A 20050-nucleotide genomic window follows, 5' to 3' on the forward strand; every position below is an offset into this window, starting at 1 on the left:
TCTAAAAGAAAAACATAATGTTCTTGTAGATCAAAAATTAAATTGCAGGAGATGGTGTTTCCCACCAATCCAGTATCTTATAATGTTCTTGCCATGTCACGCTGTCGTTTTTTCTCATGAAATAGGATCACTGGTGGTGATGTTACAGCCTTACAGGGGTGAATATGTGAACCTCATGGAAAATTACTTCGAGGGTTGAGGGCTTATTTGTCAGTGGCTGTATAGGATAGGACTGGTTTGTAGTCTTCCCATAATATTAGAGAGAGAAAGTGGCTGATACAGGAAAAAAAAAAAAAAAAAAGGTTAGTTCTTAGGATTTCATTGGACAACCTTGCCTACTATTGTCGTGGGTGTCCACTAGCGGCTTTTTTGTCTTCTCCTTTTCCCTTCTTCTTAATTTTATCATCTCTCCTTCTCTTGTGCTATGTATGCTATATATTTATTTTCGGGTATATAAATATAGTACTTATTATTTATTGTAGGGTTTCTTTCTTTTCTCTTCTCCTGTTATTCTCTCTCCCCTTAACAGTAATGATTTTCTCGTTACGGGTATCGTTGTTGAGGAATCTGAGGAGTTGTGGTTGTGAAAAAGTGGCAGTTAAAGCATTAGAAAGACAACAACTAGAACAACAAGAACAAGAGGAAGAAAAACAGACAGAGATATAGATAGATAGACAGGCACACGAGTGTTTGGTGTGTGTAGAAAAGAAAGAGAGCTTGTTTTGTTGATTGATGTGATCATCACCAAAACAAACGGCTCTTTCTGGCTTTATTTACCGTCTTTTCGTATTTCTCTCTATATTTGGTCTCTCTTGGGGGGTCTTTTACTGATTTTTGTTCCGGCTGGAGGGTGGTTCTTCCGTTAACATTCTTTTTTTTTTCCTTGTTTTATCTGGGCCTTGTTCTTTGTATTTTGTTCTTTTTGGTGTGCAATATTGTATATCATCATGGCTCAACAAAGGCAATTTCAGATGGTGGGTGGTGGCAATTCAGGGCAGTACAATGACACGACTTTTACCAAAATCTTTGTTGGTGGTTTGGCCTGGGAGACACAGAGAGACACCATGAGGCGTTATTTTGAACAGTTTGGAGAGATCCTGGAGGCTGTTGTTATCACAGATAAGAATACAGGGAGATCCAAGGGATATGGCTTTGTAAGCCCATTATTTGTTTTTTTATCCTTCCTTTTTCTTTCCCTTTTGCGAGGGGTATATTTCCCTGTCTTCCTCCCACTGCGTGATTCGGTAAAAAGTGGGTCTTTGTTCTTGTTTCTTTAGGTTACATTTAAGGATCCAGATGCAGCCATGAGAGCTTGTCAAAACCCATCTCCGGTGATCGATGGAAGGAGGGCAAACTGCAATCTTGCATCACTTGGTGCACAAAAGACTCGACCACCAACCCCTCAACACGGTCCATTTCTCTCTTCTCTGTCATCTCCTTTCCATTCCTTCCCATATATTTTTTAGAATACTTTGCTCATCTCAATGTATGTATGTGTATATATATATATCCACTTTCTATGCAAAAGTTAACTATCCCTTGAATATTCAACCAACATTGCTCCATGAAACAACACAAAAAATGGGGCAAATGCCCTTTTGTCTTTCATTCTTAAAACATGTAAAGATTCCAATTTTTGAACCCACTCCATGTTGATATTGTCTTTAAAAACCGTGGCAAGATAGCTGTAACAAGCTTATAATTACTCTATTCGTCCGCTTGCTAACTGAAATGTAGATCTGCATTCATTGAACAAGAGGATTAAAGTATTTACTTAAGTAAAAAAAATGAAATCGCAGGCACAGGACGGTTTAGACCAGTACATGGAGTAGTGGCTTCACCTACTTATCCTGGATCCGCAGCTCCATACACCCATCAACCCACTGGTCAATACTCATTTCCTTATTCAGCTTATGGGTAAGTAAACAGTAACAAATAAAAGTCACCAGGGAATGTTTTCTTCAATTTCACTCTCCTTTAATATGCTTTCAATTTTCTGTATTCATTATCTTATCATATTCTACCTTTTCCTCCTCCTGTCATCTCACAGGTACACTGGATATTCACAGGATGCCATGTATCCCTTGGTTTGTATTGACGTGATATACTTGTATAGCTAATGTCTTGTACAACCAATTTCATCTGCGTTGTTTGACCAGAGTCTTATGACATTGTTTGCAGGGCTATTATGGTGTTTATGGAGGTCAGCAATTCTCACCTTACTATACCACTGGAGGGGCATCAGGAACACCAGGGATGTTCCAACACAATTTCTACCCATTTTACACTCCGTATGCACAGAGTAGCCAAGCACACGGTTTTGGAATTCAATATCCCCAAATGGTACAGTACCCTTATTTACCTCAGCAGTTTGGCTCTACAGGAATCTTATCACTTCCTTCTTCTGTAGCAATGGCGACTACAACTGCGGGTGATCATTCTAATAATTTCCCTGACTTGTTCATGAATCAAATTTATCCATTTGATGCTAGTTTACTTAACATAAGGCCAATGACAGGATCATTTGAATGTAACCTGCAACAGGTGCAGCCACAATGACTATGACAACTACTACAACAGCAGCAGTAGCACCCACAGCAAATACAGGGGTGGTGGGAGCAGGAACAGGTGCTTTGCAAGCATCTGGAACAGCTACTGAACAAAACTCACCAACCAAATAATAAGTATGGAAAGTTCGTTGTCTTCTCACAGGACTGACAACATCCACAAATCGCAGACCAGGAAAAACATAATGGGGAAGAAGGAATAAGGAAAACATTGTTTCATGTCACTGATTCAAAAGGAGGGTTATGCATGATCATCAGTTAGCATAACATCAGAAGAATCCAAAAATTCAGCATCAGATTGTTCATTTCATGGCTACAGGCATTTGAGATACAAAAGCTCACTCCACTAACTCTCTTTCAATTTTTCAAGCCCCCGACATTATCAACTTCATCATCACACATGTTCGGTCTAGGACACTAGGGAGTCTCAAGCAGTTGTTAGCGTTAACTAGGAAAAGAAATCATATTCATTTCATGTATTAGCACAAGGTGGAATCCAATATTGGCATTGGATTCTACCTCAGATACTAATCAGCAGATTATTATGTCTCGGAGGCAGAGAGCATCCGATGACTTCCTCTTGTTTATATCTGGCAGCAATCAGGGTTCAAAGATTGGTTTTATATCTTTGAGCCCATATTGGTCAACAAGAAAGTTGGGCTATGGATAGCTCAGTCATTAACTTGTAATTTTTATTTTATTTTTTGTTTCTTCATTATTCATGATTGACTGCTTTTTTATAATAGGATCAGAACATTAGCCGGGGGAAAGATGGTGTCTCTGTCACCTTATATTTTTCTGTTTACAGATAATCATCTCCTTTACATTTCATCTTTTGCTTTCATCCGGCATTTCTTTTCTTATTCAAATCCCTTCTTTTGCATTATCACATCTTTTGGGGTGTGTGTTTGGAATCCAAGGGGATCTCGCAAAGGGGAGTCAAATGGGTGATGGTACTTTTTCTGTTCCAAAGTTGGGCATGCGGGTTTGCATCACATGGCTGTGGCAGTTGGAATTCTATGTGGAAGTAGGTGAAGAAGTTTCTGCTAAACAAATGATGATGAGACGAATCTAAACTAATATCATTGATATGGATAATGCGTACATGGTCAATGGCTAATGAAGATAGGTTCTTACTTTTCTCCTCTCCTCATCACATGGTCTCCAACGAGGTTTTTGTTAGTTTCTGAAGAATTAGAAAATTACAAAGCCTGCTGCCTAGCTTACCAATTGAAGATGATTTTCGCCAAACATGGATTCCAATTCTCATAGCAACTCGGTCCTAATGCAAAGGCAGAATAAATCCGCGAAAGGTTACCAGGGAAATCTTTTACAAGTTTTTTGTACAAAGCATCAGGTGAGTTGTGTACCCAAACAACCTGCAAGCTCTAGCTACTCAATCACCGAGTTTACCTCTCTGGCAGTGCACTGAGTTTTCCGTAACTCATCTCAAACAGAGAAGGTCATGATACCGATGCAAGATTGAAATCGAAAATGGCATACAATAAAGCAACATGAGTTGTAGACATGTTCTTGCTGGAAGGAGAATACCAGCGCATCTATAAGTTGTTTCAAGAACACAATTAGGCTAGCATACCAGAAAAGATTCTATCACTTCTGCTTCACAAGGCTATACGTCTAACATTTTTTTCAAACTTCACGATACAAATAAATGATTTCAAATTGTGGTAGGGAAGCATTCTCGCGTAGTTTTCAACAGCACATCTTGACCTCGTCATTGCCAACCAGCAGGACTAATGTTTAACAAAGTTATTAAAACAGGCCTAGTCATAACCTGACTAAAAACCCGAGTAAATTAAATGAGTTAACTCAAATTAATTTCAAATAATATTATTTTGATTTTTTTTTAAAATAATTCAAGTTTTAATTAAATCGACTGAATCAACTTTCATCCAATTTAATTTAAAACCTGGCTCCATGAGTCAAATCTCGTGGCAAGACCAGATTTAATAACATTAAATGTTATAGTAAAATATTGTGGAAGCATACCTTACGTTTGATGACGAAGTGGAATTTAAAGCGTAGTACACACTATTAGTAGATAGACATCTTATCTTCTCTCTGCTCAAGAATCAACCCAAAAATTCGAGTAGATGTTGCCCCAAAATAAATGGGAAGAAGAAATCCATTAGACCACTTGAAATCTAAACATTCATACAATGACAAAGCTTCTTGCATCTCTACAACTGCCATAAAATGAATCTTTTTCGGATCTCAAATATTCCCCAAATTTACAAGGTACATGCCATCTCTATTCATAGCAGATAGATTCAATAAAAGCTGCGGACTCACTTAAAAATTTGGCATTTGTGTACAAATCCAGGAACGAGTACTAACCAAGCTTCTTGAAATACTACTGTCCGAGCTCAAACAGTTTCCTTCCTAATACAACAGCCAAAATAAAACGAACGATTGTCTCTGATCAAAATTTTCTATTGTTTGACAGGCAATACTACAGAAATTATCATACAGAAGAACATGTGGTAGCACCCAGAGCATAATCTATAAGCAGAGCAACTAACCCCCAGGAAGTGCAAAGCAAGAGGCTATGCTTCCTAGAAAGGCAGTCATTTCATGGCTGCATCAAGTTCTTAGTAACAAGTGAAATTAATGGAAACTTGGTTAATTCAAAACAGGAAAATTATGTTATGCTAAAAGAAAGTTCACTAAAACTGTCTATATCAAGCATATTACAGTAAGTAGACAATGCAGCTAGTCTCATGGGTCTCTCGAACTCCTTAACCTTTGAGCTTCCTAGAGTATCTGGTACAAGATGCAGCAATCAGACACAAGAACAAAACAATTAGAAACCTATGCAACAGAAACCTAAGCTGAATGGATGTTTTCAAGCAGAAATATCCAAAAATCTTTTTCTTCCAAAGAAACCAAACATACCAACTGTTACATGACAAGCATGTTATGCAATGGTCAAAAAACACAACACAACATGGTTCCTCAACACCCAGGAAACAAGAAAAACTGTCCTGCAAATCTAAACATATGGAACTTGTTCAAAAGAACTCCTATAACGCAAATCTAAACACGTGGAATTAACTTGTTGAAAAAAAAATCTACGAGAGAGAGAGAGCACCTGATGCCTGGTCAATGAAACTCTATCTACTTCAATGGCGGTTTACCGCCTCCTAATGTTGACTGTGATGACCGCCAAAAACGACGTCTTTCCCTTCATAATAAAAAATATTTCCCTCAAGTTTTAACAGCTCTACTTTGGCAATGACCATTTCACCCGTGAAGACCGACCTGAATTTACCGGAATGATTTTTTTTTTTTTTTTAGCTCGGGTTGGATAATATTTGAAGTGAAAAAATAAGGTTTGGATAGGGTATCGATACTGCTCTGTCCTCGACCCGAAACCCTGTGTAAACCCGACCCATAACCTTAAAGTTTATGAAAATTACATTTATACCCCACCTATATTTTTTTGAAGAAAAACTAGGTTTCTTACTTACTTCTCCAGCCGAATCTTCCCTTCTCTTTCTGTATCCCTCTTGCTTTCTTCAGTCTTCTTCAATCTCCAGCTAGCAACAGACCTGCCGGCAGCAAAGCCAGCAACACCAGCAGCACCAGCAAGTCTGCACCTAAGGTTGGTGTATTCTGGTTTCTCACTTACCTTCTATATTATAACCAAGACTAATGCATTAGTCTTTTATTCTGTTGTATTGATTCATAAATGCTACAATAATTCTTTATTTCTGCATAAATTAAACAGGTTATGCATTATTCTTGGTTATAATATAGAATTTATTTGAGATAATTTCAGCTCGATCATATGTTATGTCATGCCTCGGATAAAACAAAGAAAAAAAAGGTCTCATCGGCTTCCTTCATAGCTTTCAGCTGATGTTTAATTTTAATTAAAGCACCCATGTTAGTTTTTGCCTATCGTTAAATAGATTTGAATTTCTCATTGAAATTGCGGGTCAAATAAGTAAAGACGATCGCATTTTTTTTTTCTGGTAAAAAAATGTTATTTCTGTTCTTCTGAAGATAATCATTTTAGACCTCAAAGACTTGGTTCCTTTGTTTTCATTTCTTTTTCTTCTGCTATAAATTTTTTTTTTTCAATGTCAAGCAGGGTTGTTAATGAAAAGTGTTCCACTGTGCTCTAGCTATTGACTAAATGCTTATGTTGCCATGAGTATAAGGTGGCCTAGGCTTCTAACACCAACACAACTCTCTCAAATTTTGAGGAGCCAGAAAAATCCATTAACGGCGTTGCAGATTTTCAAGGATGCAAAAGACAAATACCCCAGCTATCACCACAATGGTCCTGTGTATGCCACCATGATCAGCATCCTTGGAAACTCAGACCGAATTGCTGAGATGAAAGAGGTTATTGATCAGATGCGCGACGATTCCTGTGAGTGCAAAGATTCAGTCTTTGTTACTGCAATCAAGACCTATGCGGGTGCAGGCCAAATAAGTGAAGCTGTCTCACTCTTCAAGAATATTCCAAAATTCAACTGTGTAAATTGGACTGAATCTTTCAATACCCTTTTGCAAATATTGGTGAAGGAATCAAAACTTGAAACAGCTCACCGTTTTTTCTTGGAGAACTCATGTGGGTGGGAAGTGAAATCTCGCATTCGTGCCTTAAACCTGCTATTGGATGTTCTTTGTCAACGTAATCGCTCTGACCTTGCATTGCAAGTCTTCCAAGAGATGGATTATCAGGGTTGCTATCCGAATAGGGATAGTTATCGAATTCTTATGAGGGGGTTGTGTGAAGATGGAAGGCTAAACGAGGCCACACATTTGTTATACTCAATGTTTTGGAGGATCTCTCAAAAGGGAAGCGGAGAGGATATTGTAGTATATAGAACCCTTTTGGATGCTCTATGTGATAATGGGCAGGTTGAAGAAGCTTTGGAAATCCTTGGTAAGATATTAAGGAAGGGGCTGAAGGCACCTAAGCGATACCGCCACCGTCTTGATCTTAGTCAGTGCAGTAATTGTGAAGATATAGAAGCCACAAAGCTTTTGATTAATGAAGCTCTAATCAGAGGCGGAATTCCCAGTTTGGCTAGTTATACAGCGATGGCTGTTGATCTTTACTCTGAAGGCAAGACTGGTCAGGCTGATAAAGTGCTAGATGAAACTCAAGAGAGAGGCTATAGGCCATCACTTAGGACTTATGAAGCGAAGGTCACCGCATTGTGTAGACAAGGTAGGAGTGGTGAAGCCATTAATGTAATTGAAAGGGAGACGATAGAGAGAAATAGTGTTCCAAATGTAAGATTGTATAATGTCTTATTGAAAGGCTTATGTGATGCAGGGAATTCAGCAATCGCTGTTAGTTATTTGAAAAGGATGGCTAAGCAGGTGGGTTGTGTTGCCAATCAGGAAACTTACGGCATTTTAGTGGACGGGCTGTGTCGAGATGGTAGGTTTGTTGAAGCAAGTAAGGTTTTGGAAGAGATGTTAATTAAATCATATTGGCCACCAGCTGATACCTACAATATCCTTATAAGGGGTCTTTCCTCCATGGGCAGGCAATATGAAGCTGTTATATGGTTAGAGGAGATGGTCAGCCAGGATAAGCTACCAGCACTTCATGTGTGGAGCTCCTTGGTAACTTCTGTTTGTTGTAATATGGTTGCTGTAGATGTTAGCTGTGAGACATTTAATCAGCTTATCAGTTCATAGCGCATGTAAGAGCAACTATCATACATGAAGTTTGTCCTATTAGATGTCCACGTTGATATTCTCCGTCTCTCTTCACAAATTAAGAGTTTGAGGAGTGATGCAGGAGGTTCGAAGGGAAATTAATTTTCCTTAGTTATTTTTTTTATTTAGTTTAGAAAATTAAATATTATATTTAAAAATCTCTATAATAATTCTATAATTATTTATTGAGATTTTTTTTTTCGTTTTAAGATACACTTGGAATTAGTATAAATTAAGATATTTAGCTTATATTTCGGTAATCTATCATAAAGAATAAATTCAGTAATAAAAATATAAGGTGGGGTTTTCTTGTGATTAAGACCCTTATCTGGAAAAAATTTCTTCTTTGTGTTTTCCTTCCTTTTGTTTATGTTCAGTTGCCATGCCCCGGTGCCAAGGGTAGACAGTTTTGTCATGCCCCACTAACAGCTTTACCATGTCTTAATAAAATCCAAAATGAATATTTTATTCTCAATTATCATTTCAATATCTAATGCATTCTATGGAAAATACAATCCTACCTCTCTATTACATGTTTAGCAAGTTTCTTTGACAAGAATAATCCTATTATTATATTGCTTCAATCCACAATGATTTATGTTTAGATAAACAATGAAAAAACACAAAAACCTTTTAGTATAGAGTGTAATTAGAGTGTGCATGTGCTATACTGCGAGTCTACTTGAATTTTTTCTATTAAAAATAATATTCAGATACTGTACGCATGCTTTAAAAAAACAAAAACTCAATAATTTGGATCTAATTGTACAAATAAGTTAGTTTTATTCTAATCATATGAAAAAAAAAAAAACTAATAGTAGTAAACTGACAAAAAAAAGCAATCATAATAACTTGTGAAAAAACCTTTTTCTAAAAGTAGAAAAATGAAGATTTTTATTTTTTAGCCAATTAAATATGAAAGGATGAAATTGAGTAAAATAAAAATAAAAAAAACATGATTAAGTCAACCTAAATTAGCACAATAGATATGTAATCTAGGCAATAAGAGGTGAGACAACCTGGATTAACCCGCCAAACCTGCATCCTAGATCATGAGGTTAAGATAATTCAATAAAAAAAATCAAAGAAAACCACAAAGCTGATTTTTTTTTCTAAAAAAAACTAATGACGAATGATGAAATTAAAAAAAAATAAGCCAGAAAACAATTGTCAATCACCATTAACTTTTCAAACCCATAACTAGGGTCATTATACCAGAAGCAACACAAATAAAAAAAACCACGAATCTCAATTCCCAATAAATGAAATGACGGAGGATAGAGTTAAGGAAAAAAAGTGATCACATAAAAGGACTCAAAATAAAAATAAAAAATAAAAATAAAAAGAACGTTAATAAAAATAGAAATAAAAAATAAATTAGAGAACAACTACAAATTTTTTATCAGATGGTGAAATAGGAAAAAAAATAACTTTAATGAAAGGGAAAAAAACCAATAACAAGTAACAAATTGAAAAAAGTAATATATCATAAATTTGAATTGAAAGATAAAATTAAAAACTAATAAAACTTTTACAAAAAGGTTACGGAAAAAAATAAAAAACAAAAAGAATAAAGATCAAATTGAAAAAAAATTACATATGAAAAAATAAGATCGAAGGATAAAATTTTTAAAAAAACTTTTATAAAAGGACCAAACATAAAAATAAAAATTCAAAAAGAAAAATTGAAATTGAAATATCAAGTTGTAATTTAAAAAAAACAAAAGAGAGAGAAAAAAAAACCAATTAATAATAAACCTTCCAATTACCCTTGACACGTATAGTATTAAAAAAAAAATTAATACAACAACTCATCCATCAACATGAAAAAAAGACATTTTTCCACTGGGAGGAGTCGTAAAAAAAAGTGAATGATAAAATTTGTCTTTAACCATAATGAATTTATCTTTTGTTTTAGCTGTTTTGTTATTTTGGAATTATGCCGGAAGGCTCGTGGAAGCAAGACTAATATTTTAATATTTTACTATATACGATATAAAAATCTGATACTAAATAAAAAGTAAGGTGCACGATAATCAATAAATCATTAATAATATATAATCATTTGAATAAAAAATATATTAGGTCAAAAAAGAAAGAGAAAAAACTGATATCACGCTAACTATTAATTAATCTGGAGATCTAAAATTATCTCCTATGAAGGATTCCTTGTAATTTTAATTATTTTCTCTTTTTTTTTTTAAGTTTAAATTACCTCAATTTATTTTGGACTTTGGATCAAATTGAACTTAACCTTTGATTTTTCTTTTATTTGAGTATCATGAAGTAATTAAAGTTAAAAATAATTTCTATTAATGTACCCATTTTTAATTACTGAAAATCACCCCTCTATTCTCGTTATTTCTTATTTTATACTAGCCATTCTCAATTTCACCCCTCCTTTCCCCTTACTTTTTACATGTCTTTTATGTCAGCCTTTTCTCTTAAATGATAATATTCAACAAAAGAGTATCAGGATTTTAAAAATTAATTCACTTGCCAACAGCAACGTGGCGCTTCTAGGGAACATGATGAGGGTTGGTTCTGAACAAGTCTAAACTACGGGGGCCAAAAGGTAACATGTCTAAATATATGAGATGGAAATTTAGCTTACCATTAGAAGAATCACATAATGGGCCTCGCCTTCGTAAGGTGGGCTCTATAACGCTGAACCCCTTAAACCACTCGAGCCCAATTCTCACTGCCTTTAAAACCCCCCTCTCCCTCTCGTTTCCAAACCCTAGAGATTATTTGTGTTGCAGCAGCGCAGCCAGAGATTAGAAGCAACCAGCCTCAGATCTTATTTCCACAAGGTAAACACACTTTTCTTCCGGAACACTGTTTATTTATAGATAGCTGGATGCAATCGTTCTATTTTTTTTTTAATTTTTGCGTTTAAATCGTTGATTACTGAAACTTTGTCTACTGATTTCTTATTTTTTCTTTGATTTTTTTTTAATGGTTAAAGAAAGATGTCTACTAGCGAGCTTGCTTGCACGTACGCTGCTGCTATTCTCTACGATGATAACATCGCCATCACTGTATCCTTCGAACCCTAGATAAATTGTATTATCGTTGTTCTGTTTCTCAGTTCTTTCGTTCATATGTTTTATAGGATTTGAGATTTCTTTTTAACGTTTTTATTCCGTTTTTGTAACATGTTAAAGTTATTTTTAGAATTCCAAGCGGATCTGTGTATTTTCTCGGATTCTTTAACTAATGTTTTTAGGCAGAGAAGATTGCAGAATTGGTTAAAGCAGCCAATGTGCAAATTGAATCTTTCTGGCCAAGCTTGTTTGCTAAGCTTCTTGAGAAGCGGAACATTGAGGATCTCATCTTGAATGTTGGCTCTGGTGGCGGTGCTGCTGTTGCTGTTGCTGCCCCAGCTGGTGGTGCTCCTGCTGATGCTGCTCCTGCTGTTGAGGAGAAGAAGAAGGTAAGAAGAAAGGAACGCGTCGTATATGTTGTTGAATTGGGTGGTGGCTGTTTTCAGCTCTTGAGCTCTCTGACTCTGGTGATTTGTTGATTGTATTTTGCAGGAAGAGGTCAAGGAGGAAAGTGAAGATGAAGACATGGGATTCAGCTTGTTTGATTAGAAGCTCCTTGCAGAATGCCCAAGTCCTCTGGTGCTTTTAGTAGTTAAATACCTTTTTGGATTGATTGGCAGTTGTCATTAGAAATACTTTTATTCGTGAATGCAAGACTTCTTGAGAATCCTGGATATTTATCTTCATGACTGGGGGCTTCTAGATATAATAGAAGTATTTCAGTTGAGTTTTGTTTTTTATTATGTTTGCTGGATTCTGATCTGATGCTTCACTGTTGACAGTAGTTTTATTTGAGTATGTTGATGTGTGTTTAAATATTAAGTATGATCTAATATATTTTTGCCTTGTCTGTTCCAGCCATTATAGAATTGTTGCTTGAAATTGCTTTCAAAATGGCCTTTTGTTTTAAGAATTTCTTCGGATTGGCATTTTAATATTAAGTATGATCTAATATATCTTAGACAATGGTTTTGTAATCTTGGTTTCCAATATTTTCTTTTCTTGGTACATTTACAAAACTAGGATTCGAGTGCTTGCCTGTACATTACCTGTTATTGTTGCATATTAAGCAGCGGCTATTTACCATTGTTGAATACCAATGTGTAATGAGTTCCTCATGATTTGGATTTTAAATATTTTGCTATCCAAGATTTGGATGCCGAAGTCTTCTACTATTCTCTCATCTGTGCAAATCCGGTATCCATTGTTGATGCTCCTTTGTGGGTGTGTAGTTTGACTGTACTGCTTCGTTTTTGCATTTCATCTTTTTCTAGCGGAGAATGCTTCGTCTTCTGTCTTTTATTAGCTAGTTAAGCTGTCATATAATATTTGTATGCCGCTGTTTTTACCTTTAGCTGTTGGATCATGTACTCGTTGTGAGGTAAAAACTTCTGTTGTCGAAAGGCCTAGCGTGCCTTCTGAGCCATTGCTGTAAATAGTTTCGTCTCGGCTTGATTAGCGAACTGGTAGCTAGGTGATTATTGATGGCATTTTTGAAATAGTACGTCTCTCCAATCGTGTGCTTGCTTGCGAGTCATCTGTGCTGTTGAAGGTGGTCAAAACAATTTCCCCTGCTCTTCTCTCTAGTTTCATTTTCCAAGATATACTCTCGAACCAAAACCCAAATCCTATCTTTTTCCTATCCTTCCTTCGCTTTCCTTTCAGTGCCACTTCAATTTATTATTTTTTTATATAAATTTAAGATATAGTAGTTGCAAATTATTTTTATTTTCCTTTTTTCTTTGCCTAGCAACACGCATGCCTCTCTCTCTCCTGTTTTTTCATCTACCTTTCACGCTCACACTATTGCTTTCTTGAGTATGTTTTGTTCGGTGATGAAGATAGATTTAAAAGAGTTCTCGTTGCTTCACCTCTAACTCTCTCTCCCTTGAAGTCTTTAATGTATGAATCAATGGTGTTTTCTTTCCAAGCTTTTTATGTGAAGGCTAGCTAGGTAGCCATCCCTCTCTCTCTAGCTAGCTCCTGCATATATTTTCAAGGAGAAGTAAGAGGGGAAATAGCTTAAAGACCCACTTGGCCGCTTCATTATACTTGCACTTTTTTAGATGCTGAAAATCCGAAGCAGGAGTTCTCTTTGCAAGATGGTGGGAGTACAAATATGTAGGCTAAGTTATTGATTCAGAATACGATAGATACTCTTGTTCAAATTACCGAAAAGCATGTATCCCGAGCATATGAATCTGTGCTTGATGAAAATTAACAATGTATGCAAAATTACTCTCTGATTTCAAGTACTCCAAAATATGGATGCATCATGGCCTACGAAGAAATGCAAAGGAAATCTGTTTGAATTCATTGCATGCATTGTTGCCTGTATAAAATCTCATGTTTCAAGAGTTGTACTAAAGACTATGTGTATTTTTGAAAACCACTTCCCAAAATTTGTTTGCTATTACAAAAATTGATCAATAAAAAATATTTTCCGGTTAACTGGAAACACTTTCCAGTCAAAGAAAAATTTGGCTTGGTTTTCAGGAAAAAAATTTTCTTTTATTTTGAGCGGAAAACACTTTCCGGAAGTTGTAAAAAATTTAGAAATGTCATATTATTTGCTGATTATATCAAATTTGGTCCTCAAACTTTTGATTGTTATATATATTTTGTTTTTCATATTTATTTTTCAATTTTATCTCTTAGAATTTAATTTTTATTTTAATATTAGTTCTTATTTTTATAATTGTTATTTGCTTTTCTTTTATCATTTTTAATTAAAATTTTCTATCTATCAAATTTGATTATCATTCTTTTGATTGTTACTTATTTTATTTGAATTAATTTATGAAATGTTAATTATTATTATTTTAATTTCTTCATCTTTCAATTTTTTTTATTTTTTAGATTTGATCTCTATTATTTTGATTATTATTTATTTTATTTGAGATAATTTATGAAATATATATATATATATATATATATATATATATATATATCATTCTCATTCAACTTTTTAACTTGTAAGATTTGTTCTTCAATATTTTAATAAACTTTTAAAAAATAAAACATTTATAAGTTATTTTTCAGTTCATTTTTCATGACATAACCAAACACTGGAAAATATTTTCCAACTTATTTTCCATTATACTACTAAACATCGGAAAATAATTCTTTTTCCCGAAATTCACTTTCCAAATACAAATTACTTTCCAGCAAACAAATGGAGCCTAAGTCATATTTTAGAGTACTTGAAATCAGAGAGTATTATTCCACCAAATGTTCCTACACATTATTGAGGTTTCAAGAGAGAGAGAAACACATGCTTGCACTTCTAGAAGTAGTGCCTGAGATAGATTGAAGCGAGTCTTGCATGTTACAGTTATGCGAGAAAGAACGCTTTCACCGGGTATCTATCTATGCCATGCTCATTTATGTGCCATTGTGTCATTGAAAGAGTTTCTTATTTTAACTTCTCTTTTTAGTAGCTTCGTGCTGTTGGCTCTAATATGGGTTTTAGGTGTATAGATGAAGATAGTTTTCTTTGACAATCATCAGTATATTGACTTGAATCAAAATAATATGTACAAGGTTCCTATTTAAAGTAGAATACCTAATCAAATCATATATTGTAATTAGTAATGGCTTCTAATTTGTAAGAGTTGACTAATACCAAATCTATCTATTATCATAAACAACCTAAAATAGAATATTCTATCTTACAATAAGCCCCTTCAAGTTAGCTTAAAGATATTTTTCTTTACTAGTTTGCTGATCAAGTAGTCAATTTTTTTTTTATAAAGTTTCTTTGTAAATATATCAATAACTTACTCGGTGGTTGGAATACGTGGCATGTAAATCATTCCATTATTAATCGTTTCTTTGATAAAGTACTTACCAGTTTTCCATTACTTTGTTCTATAATGAAGAATTGTATTGTGAGCGATTAAGAATTGAGATGGACGCCTTATTGTCATAGTATTCCTTTATGGATGAGGAGTTAAGAATCTAGTCTTCTAAAAGCTTTTTAATCCACACAACTTTACAAATCCCATGTGTAATTGCTCTAAACTTAGCTTATGCATTACTTATTACAACAACACTTTGTTTTTTTCTTCGTTAAGTAACTAAATTCCCTCTAATATAGGTATAATAACTAGAAGTTGATTTTGTACAACTTGTACTTCCAACCTAATCTACATCGGTGTAGACTTCAATCTGTGAATATTCATGTCTCTTAAACAACAGACCTCTTCCAAGAGTTCCTTTAAAGTAACTTAAGATTTTATTAATGCATCAAAGTGTTTCGTGCCAAGTGAGTGCATATTTACTGTAAAGGCTATATTTAGTCATGTATGAGCCAAATAAATTAATTTGTCCATAGGTCTTTTGTATTGCTCTCGATTCACCATTTATTCGGTTTTTACATACTGGATTCAAGTGGTGTTTTCACTTACTTTGTATCCTAACAACCTTGTTTCACCAAGTAAATTAATTATATATCGATGTTGAGTGACAAATATACCTTCCTTAGACATACCAAATTTCATTCCAAGAAAATATTTCAAATCACCCAAATATTTGATCTTAAAATCATTAAAAAGTTTCTTCTTAAGTCTTTCCAACTCGATATTTTCATCACGTATCAGGTTAGGATTATGTCATTCAGATAAATAATCAAGATAGCAATTATGTATTCTTTTAAATGTTTATAAAAATAATATGATTTGCTTGACTTTAGAATTAACCATGGCGTTTTACAATCTTTCCAAAACATTCAAATGATGCTCTTAGAGATTGCTTAAGGCTATATAAAGACTTTTTTTAGTCTAAAGGCTTTATGTTTATCAATTATCTCTTCAAACTCAAGTTGTATGCTCATAAAAGACTTCATTTTCTAAGTCTCCATTTAAACATTTTTAATGTCCAATTAATATGAAGCCTAAATAAAATTTAATAATAAAATAATACCACTTGAAATTAAATTTATTTTGGCTACATGAGTAAATGTATCCTGATAGTCAGTGCAATATATTTGTGTGAAGCCTTTTCATAAGCCTTACCTGTACCTTTCTATGCGTCCATTAACTTTGCTTTTAATCATAAACACCTATTTGCACCATACTTTCTTCTTTTTCTTTGGCAAGTCAACTACTTTCCAAGTGTCATTTTTGTTTAAAGAATTCATTTCATATATAAGTACTAAATTTAAATTTGGATCATCTAGATCTTATTGAATATTTCTTGAAATAAAAAATTAAAATATCTTAGAGGAAAAATATTTATAATTCTTACAAAAGTTTTTCATGTGATAAATATTTAGTAATAGAATGGTTGGTATAAGATCGGACTCCCTTTCTAATATTTATAGGGTTGTCAAAGTCTATAAGAACATGTAATCTTTTTTTATTTTTTGCTTTGCAGATATTAATTCAAATTCTAAACTTGCAACATTAGCCTCAAGTTGCTTCTTGACAGTGGAATTAGCAACATCTCTAGATGAAATAAGTGTAGAAAAAGTTTGGTTTATTTTTTTTTAACATTAGAAGCATATTGGGAAGCAAATAATGCATCACTAAGACAAAATAGATGAATCTTAATGATTTCTATAATAGGCAGATGAAGATGCTTAACCAACTCTAGAAGTGTAAACTTCAACAAAGAAGATACTTAATTATTATTCTAGAGATCTAGATTTAGAGAACTAATTAATTTTAAAAATGATTGGATAACAAAGTTTACTCTTACAAAACATTACAATGGAGGGTTAATAAAATTAAAATAACATTTATTAAGAGAAAAGATGTATATAAACACTCACTATGTCCATATTGATTAGAGTTTTTTAATGGTAAAGAATCCGAAAATGTTGGAGGGCTAGAATTGCTAGAAGAAGCTTTATTGACATGAACATTTTCAGGCATATGACAAGAAGATTTGGAATGAGAACTTTTAAAAGAATTAAAAAAAAACTCTAAAATAATAAGTTTTGAGATGGAATGAACTTTAGTTAATAGAGAAGTTATTTGAACTTTCAAAATAACAAGAGTTTTGTTACTTATACTTTGAGGTAAAGGATAACAACTTAAATGAAGAAAGAATAGATTTGTAAGCAATGAACTAAGTTTTTCTTCCTTTTTTCCAGAAGAAAAAGCAGCTGAAGATTATCTAGATTTGAAAGAGGATTGGATTATAAAAAAGGCTTTTAAAATAGCCTTAGTCTCCTTTTAGAACTTGAGGTTTGCAACTCAAAATCATGAGCTATGATAAAAACCGACTCAATTATAGCAGTATAAGCCTTACATTTCCTACTTTTAAATGCTAATACGAGCTTGTTTGAAAATGATTGCGATTATTTTTCAAATTGTTTTTCATTTAAGAATGTATTAAAATAATATTTGTTTTATTTTTTAAAAATTAATTTTGATATTAGCGCATTAAAATAATTTAAAAACACCAAAAACATATTAATTTAAAGTAAAAAAAATTTAAATTTTTTCAAAAACATTTTTAAAAACTAAAAACAAACTGAGCATCCTTTCAAGGGCAACATATATTTTAAAATTAGTAATGGCTCTCATAAGATCTTTCTTAATAAAGTCGCTTTCCCAAATGAGAGCCACCTCAGTTGAAAACTAAAAGTAACCCCATAACAAATCTTATGCACGACAGAATAAGGAATTGAGAAATAATGGCATTGGCCCCCCTACTGTTTGAAAGGGAGTTGTAATTAAATAATGCAAAAGCTCCTTAGGAAAGGGAAAAGGCCCAAAAAATCTAAACAAGGTCTTGCCGGGTGCCTGGGCCTTGAAAGCTAGGCCCATCGGATGCATACCCGGTTGACTTAAAAAAACAAAATTATTGAAAAATAATAAAAAAAAAAGAAAATAAAATACCTTCACTTATATTTGTTATTTTTTTCATTTAATTAATTTAATATATTTATCTATTCTGTTTGATTAATTAACAAATATAATTAAATAAATACCTTATCTTTCAGTAATAAATACATAGACTTACATTTATTTCTCGAGTTTTATTTTTATATGTCATTAATAATTAATTATTTATTTATTAATACATATAATTCTTAATTTATCTAATTCCATGTGCAGTTTGTTAATTTTTTTTTTACTATAAATACATTAAAATTATAAAATGACATCGTAATCAATATTCCTTCTTGCTGAAGAAAGTTTTGATGTCGTTTAAATTTTGTTTAATAAAAAAGGGCCCAACCGGGTTCGAACCGGTGACCTCTTGATCTGCAGTCAAATGCTCTACCACTGAGCTATAGACCCCGATTGGCTTAAGGTAAAGCATGTGTTGTAGTTAGCCATTTCTAGTTGGAAAATTTTCCAGTTTCTGGGTAAAAGATGCGAAAGTGACTTGAAACTTATCCGGTGCTACGTCGGACACCTCATCCCTTACCGAGCTCCACATGGTCGGTCTCAACGAAGGTGTCGGTGACATTTCCACGTGGACTTGAATAAAGTTGTTTGTATCCTCACACCACCACTCGTTTCCTTTCCTTTGTTTTTCGTTTTTTTGTTCGGGTGTCAATCAAAGAACTACTCTGACAAGCTTCAGAGTTGGCTGTTAAGGAAGGACACAAAAACTACTCCGACACCATGAAGTGTGCACAAGGACCTTTTTCAAAAGATTATGAACAGATTTAAAATTATTTTTAATATTAACATATTAAAATTATCTGAAAATATATATAAAAATTTTAATTTTTTTAAAAATATAATTTGCACTGCGTTTCCAAACATACATATTAAAATACAGTTGTTTATTTGATTAAGTTGGTGGTTAAAGTCGAGTATAATTGCAAGATATATATAAAATTTAATTATATAAACTAATTTTTCTTGTTTTTCTCTAATTTTTTTTATAAACCTCAACCTCAATTACAAAAATAAACACAATTTTAGTCCAGACTCTCACTCATGCCAATAACCTTTACATAAATATTCAACATCATGCTGCAGCCCATTTCCAATGTGAGTTTGCTGCCCCAAGGTGTTTGAAGCAAAAAGGATGCGAGAAAGAAATTTAGATACCATCGACATGTCTAATGTCTGCATCAGCTTGGAGATACCCATTTGTTTTTTAAGAAAAACGAGCAAGGATACCCGTCCTGATTGAATTCGCTGATGAAAAAAACCTGCTTTCAAGTTATGGTTGTGGGGCTTTCTGGAGATCTCATTAAAAGTGACGTCCATCAATTTTTCAGGTTAAATTTTGTTCCAGCATTAATGCTATATATGACATAAAATATCATAATATTAAAACCCAATTGTAAATAAATTAACCCTCTTTTACAGTCCATGGGAGCACAGAACTGTTTCTTCCTAAAACACTTTAGGGCTAAAAAATTATTAACAAAACCCTCGTAATGCAGGTAAGTGAATGAAATATAAAGAGAGATTATTATATATGCAGAAGGGCAAGCACATGTAAGTGTGATTTTTATTGTGCAAAATTTACGGTTCCTTTAATTATAGAGATTGGGGAGAGTAACTTGGACCGAATAACAATCTTGATTGTAATAATAGTTTGCCCCAAAATATAAGCTTCGCTGGCAATCTTGAGAATACTTCGTAATGATAAAAATAAGCAAGGAAAACTTACTTTTACCCTGTAATATGTTGGAAATTAGTCAAAACAATGGCGACACATGGCTCGCACACGGTGGTGAGTGCAAGCGATTGTAGCATATGGATTCACACACTGATAAGGATGATGGCATATGGATTAATGCATCAATAA

General features: G+C 33.6%; 3 protein-coding genes, 1 long non-coding RNA gene and 1 other non-coding gene across 7 annotated transcripts; 3 read left to right on the forward strand and 2 right to left on the reverse strand.

Moving 5' to 3' along the window:
• Positions 1 to 379: 379 nt before the first annotated feature.
• LOC133690667 (uncharacterized) lies at positions 380 to 3337 on the forward strand. 2 transcript variants are annotated; one of them, XM_062110916.1, is made up of 6 exons: positions 380 to 1154; positions 1278 to 1410; positions 1800 to 1917; positions 2051 to 2087; positions 2182 to 2431; positions 2519 to 3337. In XM_062110916.1, the coding sequence occupies exons 1-6, from the start codon at positions 948 to 950 to the stop codon at positions 2557 to 2559; spliced, it is 786 nt and encodes a 261-aa protein (XP_061966900.1). In that variant the 5' UTR covers positions 380 to 947; the 3' UTR covers positions 2560 to 3337. The 2 variants fall into 2 exon arrangements, with proteins under 2 accessions (XP_061966900.1, XP_061966899.1); XM_062110915.1 differs by having other exon boundaries at positions 394 to 1154; positions 2545 to 3337.
• A 1345-nt stretch (positions 3338 to 4682) lies between these two features.
• Positions 4683 to 6046, reverse strand: LOC133690929 (uncharacterized). The gene is made up of 2 exons (XR_009841537.1): positions 5484 to 6046; positions 4683 to 5351 (listed from the first exon to the last, which is right to left on the reverse strand). It is a non-coding gene; the product is annotated as an uncharacterized LOC133690929 (long non-coding RNA).
• On the forward strand, positions 6043 to 8305 carry LOC133690928 (pentatricopeptide repeat-containing protein At1g05600). Of its 2 annotated transcripts, none has more exons than XM_062111210.1 (2): positions 6043 to 6192; positions 6685 to 8305. In XM_062111210.1, exon 2 carries the CDS (start codon positions 6744 to 6746, stop codon positions 8253 to 8255), a length of 1512 nt encoding a protein of 503 aa, XP_061967194.1. In that variant the 5' UTR covers positions 6043 to 6192; positions 6685 to 6743; the 3' UTR covers positions 8256 to 8305. The 2 variants fall into 2 exon arrangements, with proteins under 2 accessions (XP_061967194.1, XP_061967195.1); XM_062111211.1 differs by having other exon boundaries at positions 6057 to 6192; positions 6682 to 8305.
• Positions 8306 to 10932: 2627 nt separating this feature from the next.
• Positions 10933 to 12063, forward strand: LOC133690729 (large ribosomal subunit protein P1-like). Its single transcript, XM_062110995.1, has 4 exons — positions 10933 to 11089; positions 11245 to 11317; positions 11506 to 11712; positions 11816 to 12063. Exons 2-4 carry the CDS (start codon positions 11249 to 11251, stop codon positions 11870 to 11872), a joined length of 333 nt encoding a protein of 110 aa, XP_061966979.1. The 5' UTR covers positions 10933 to 11089; positions 11245 to 11248; the 3' UTR covers positions 11873 to 12063.
• A 6441-nt stretch (positions 12064 to 18504) lies between these two features.
• On the reverse strand, positions 18505 to 18576 carry TRNAC-GCA (transfer RNA cysteine (anticodon GCA)). The gene has a single exon. It is a non-coding gene; the product is annotated as a tRNA-Cys (tRNA).
• Between the last annotated feature and the right edge of the window lie 1474 nt (positions 18577 to 20050).

The sequence above is a fragment of the Populus nigra genome, chromosome 4, assembly GCF_951802175.1.
Source record: "Populus nigra chromosome 4, ddPopNigr1.1, whole genome shotgun sequence".
Lineage (NCBI taxonomy): Eukaryota > Viridiplantae > Streptophyta > Magnoliopsida > Malpighiales > Salicaceae > Populus > Populus nigra.

Bases quoted from the DNA above. Each gene is read 5' to 3' on its own strand.
- LOC133690667 (XM_062110915.1), top strand. From the start codon at position 948: ATGGCTCAACAAAGGCAATTTCAGATGGTGGGTGGTGGCAATTCAGGG. The intron at 1,411-1,799 runs GTCCATTTCTCT...ATGAAATCGCAG, and splicing joins ACCACCAACCCCTCAACACG to GCACAGGACGGTTTAGACCA. The intron at 2,088-2,181 runs GTTTGTATTGAC...CATTGTTTGCAG, and splicing joins AGGATGCCATGTATCCCTTG to GGCTATTATGGTGTTTATGG.
- LOC133690928 (XM_062111210.1), top strand. From the start codon at position 6,744: ATGAGTATAAGGTGGCCTAGGCTTCTAACACCAACACAACTCTCTCAA.
- LOC133690729 (XM_062110995.1), top strand. From the start codon at position 11,249: ATGTCTACTAGCGAGCTTGCTTGCACGTACGCTGCTGCTATTCTCTAC. The intron at 11,318-11,505 runs GTATCCTTCGAA...TAATGTTTTTAG, and splicing joins ATGATAACATCGCCATCACT to GCAGAGAAGATTGCAGAATT. The intron at 11,713-11,815 runs GTAAGAAGAAAG...TGTATTTTGCAG, and splicing joins CTGTTGAGGAGAAGAAGAAG to GAAGAGGTCAAGGAGGAAAG.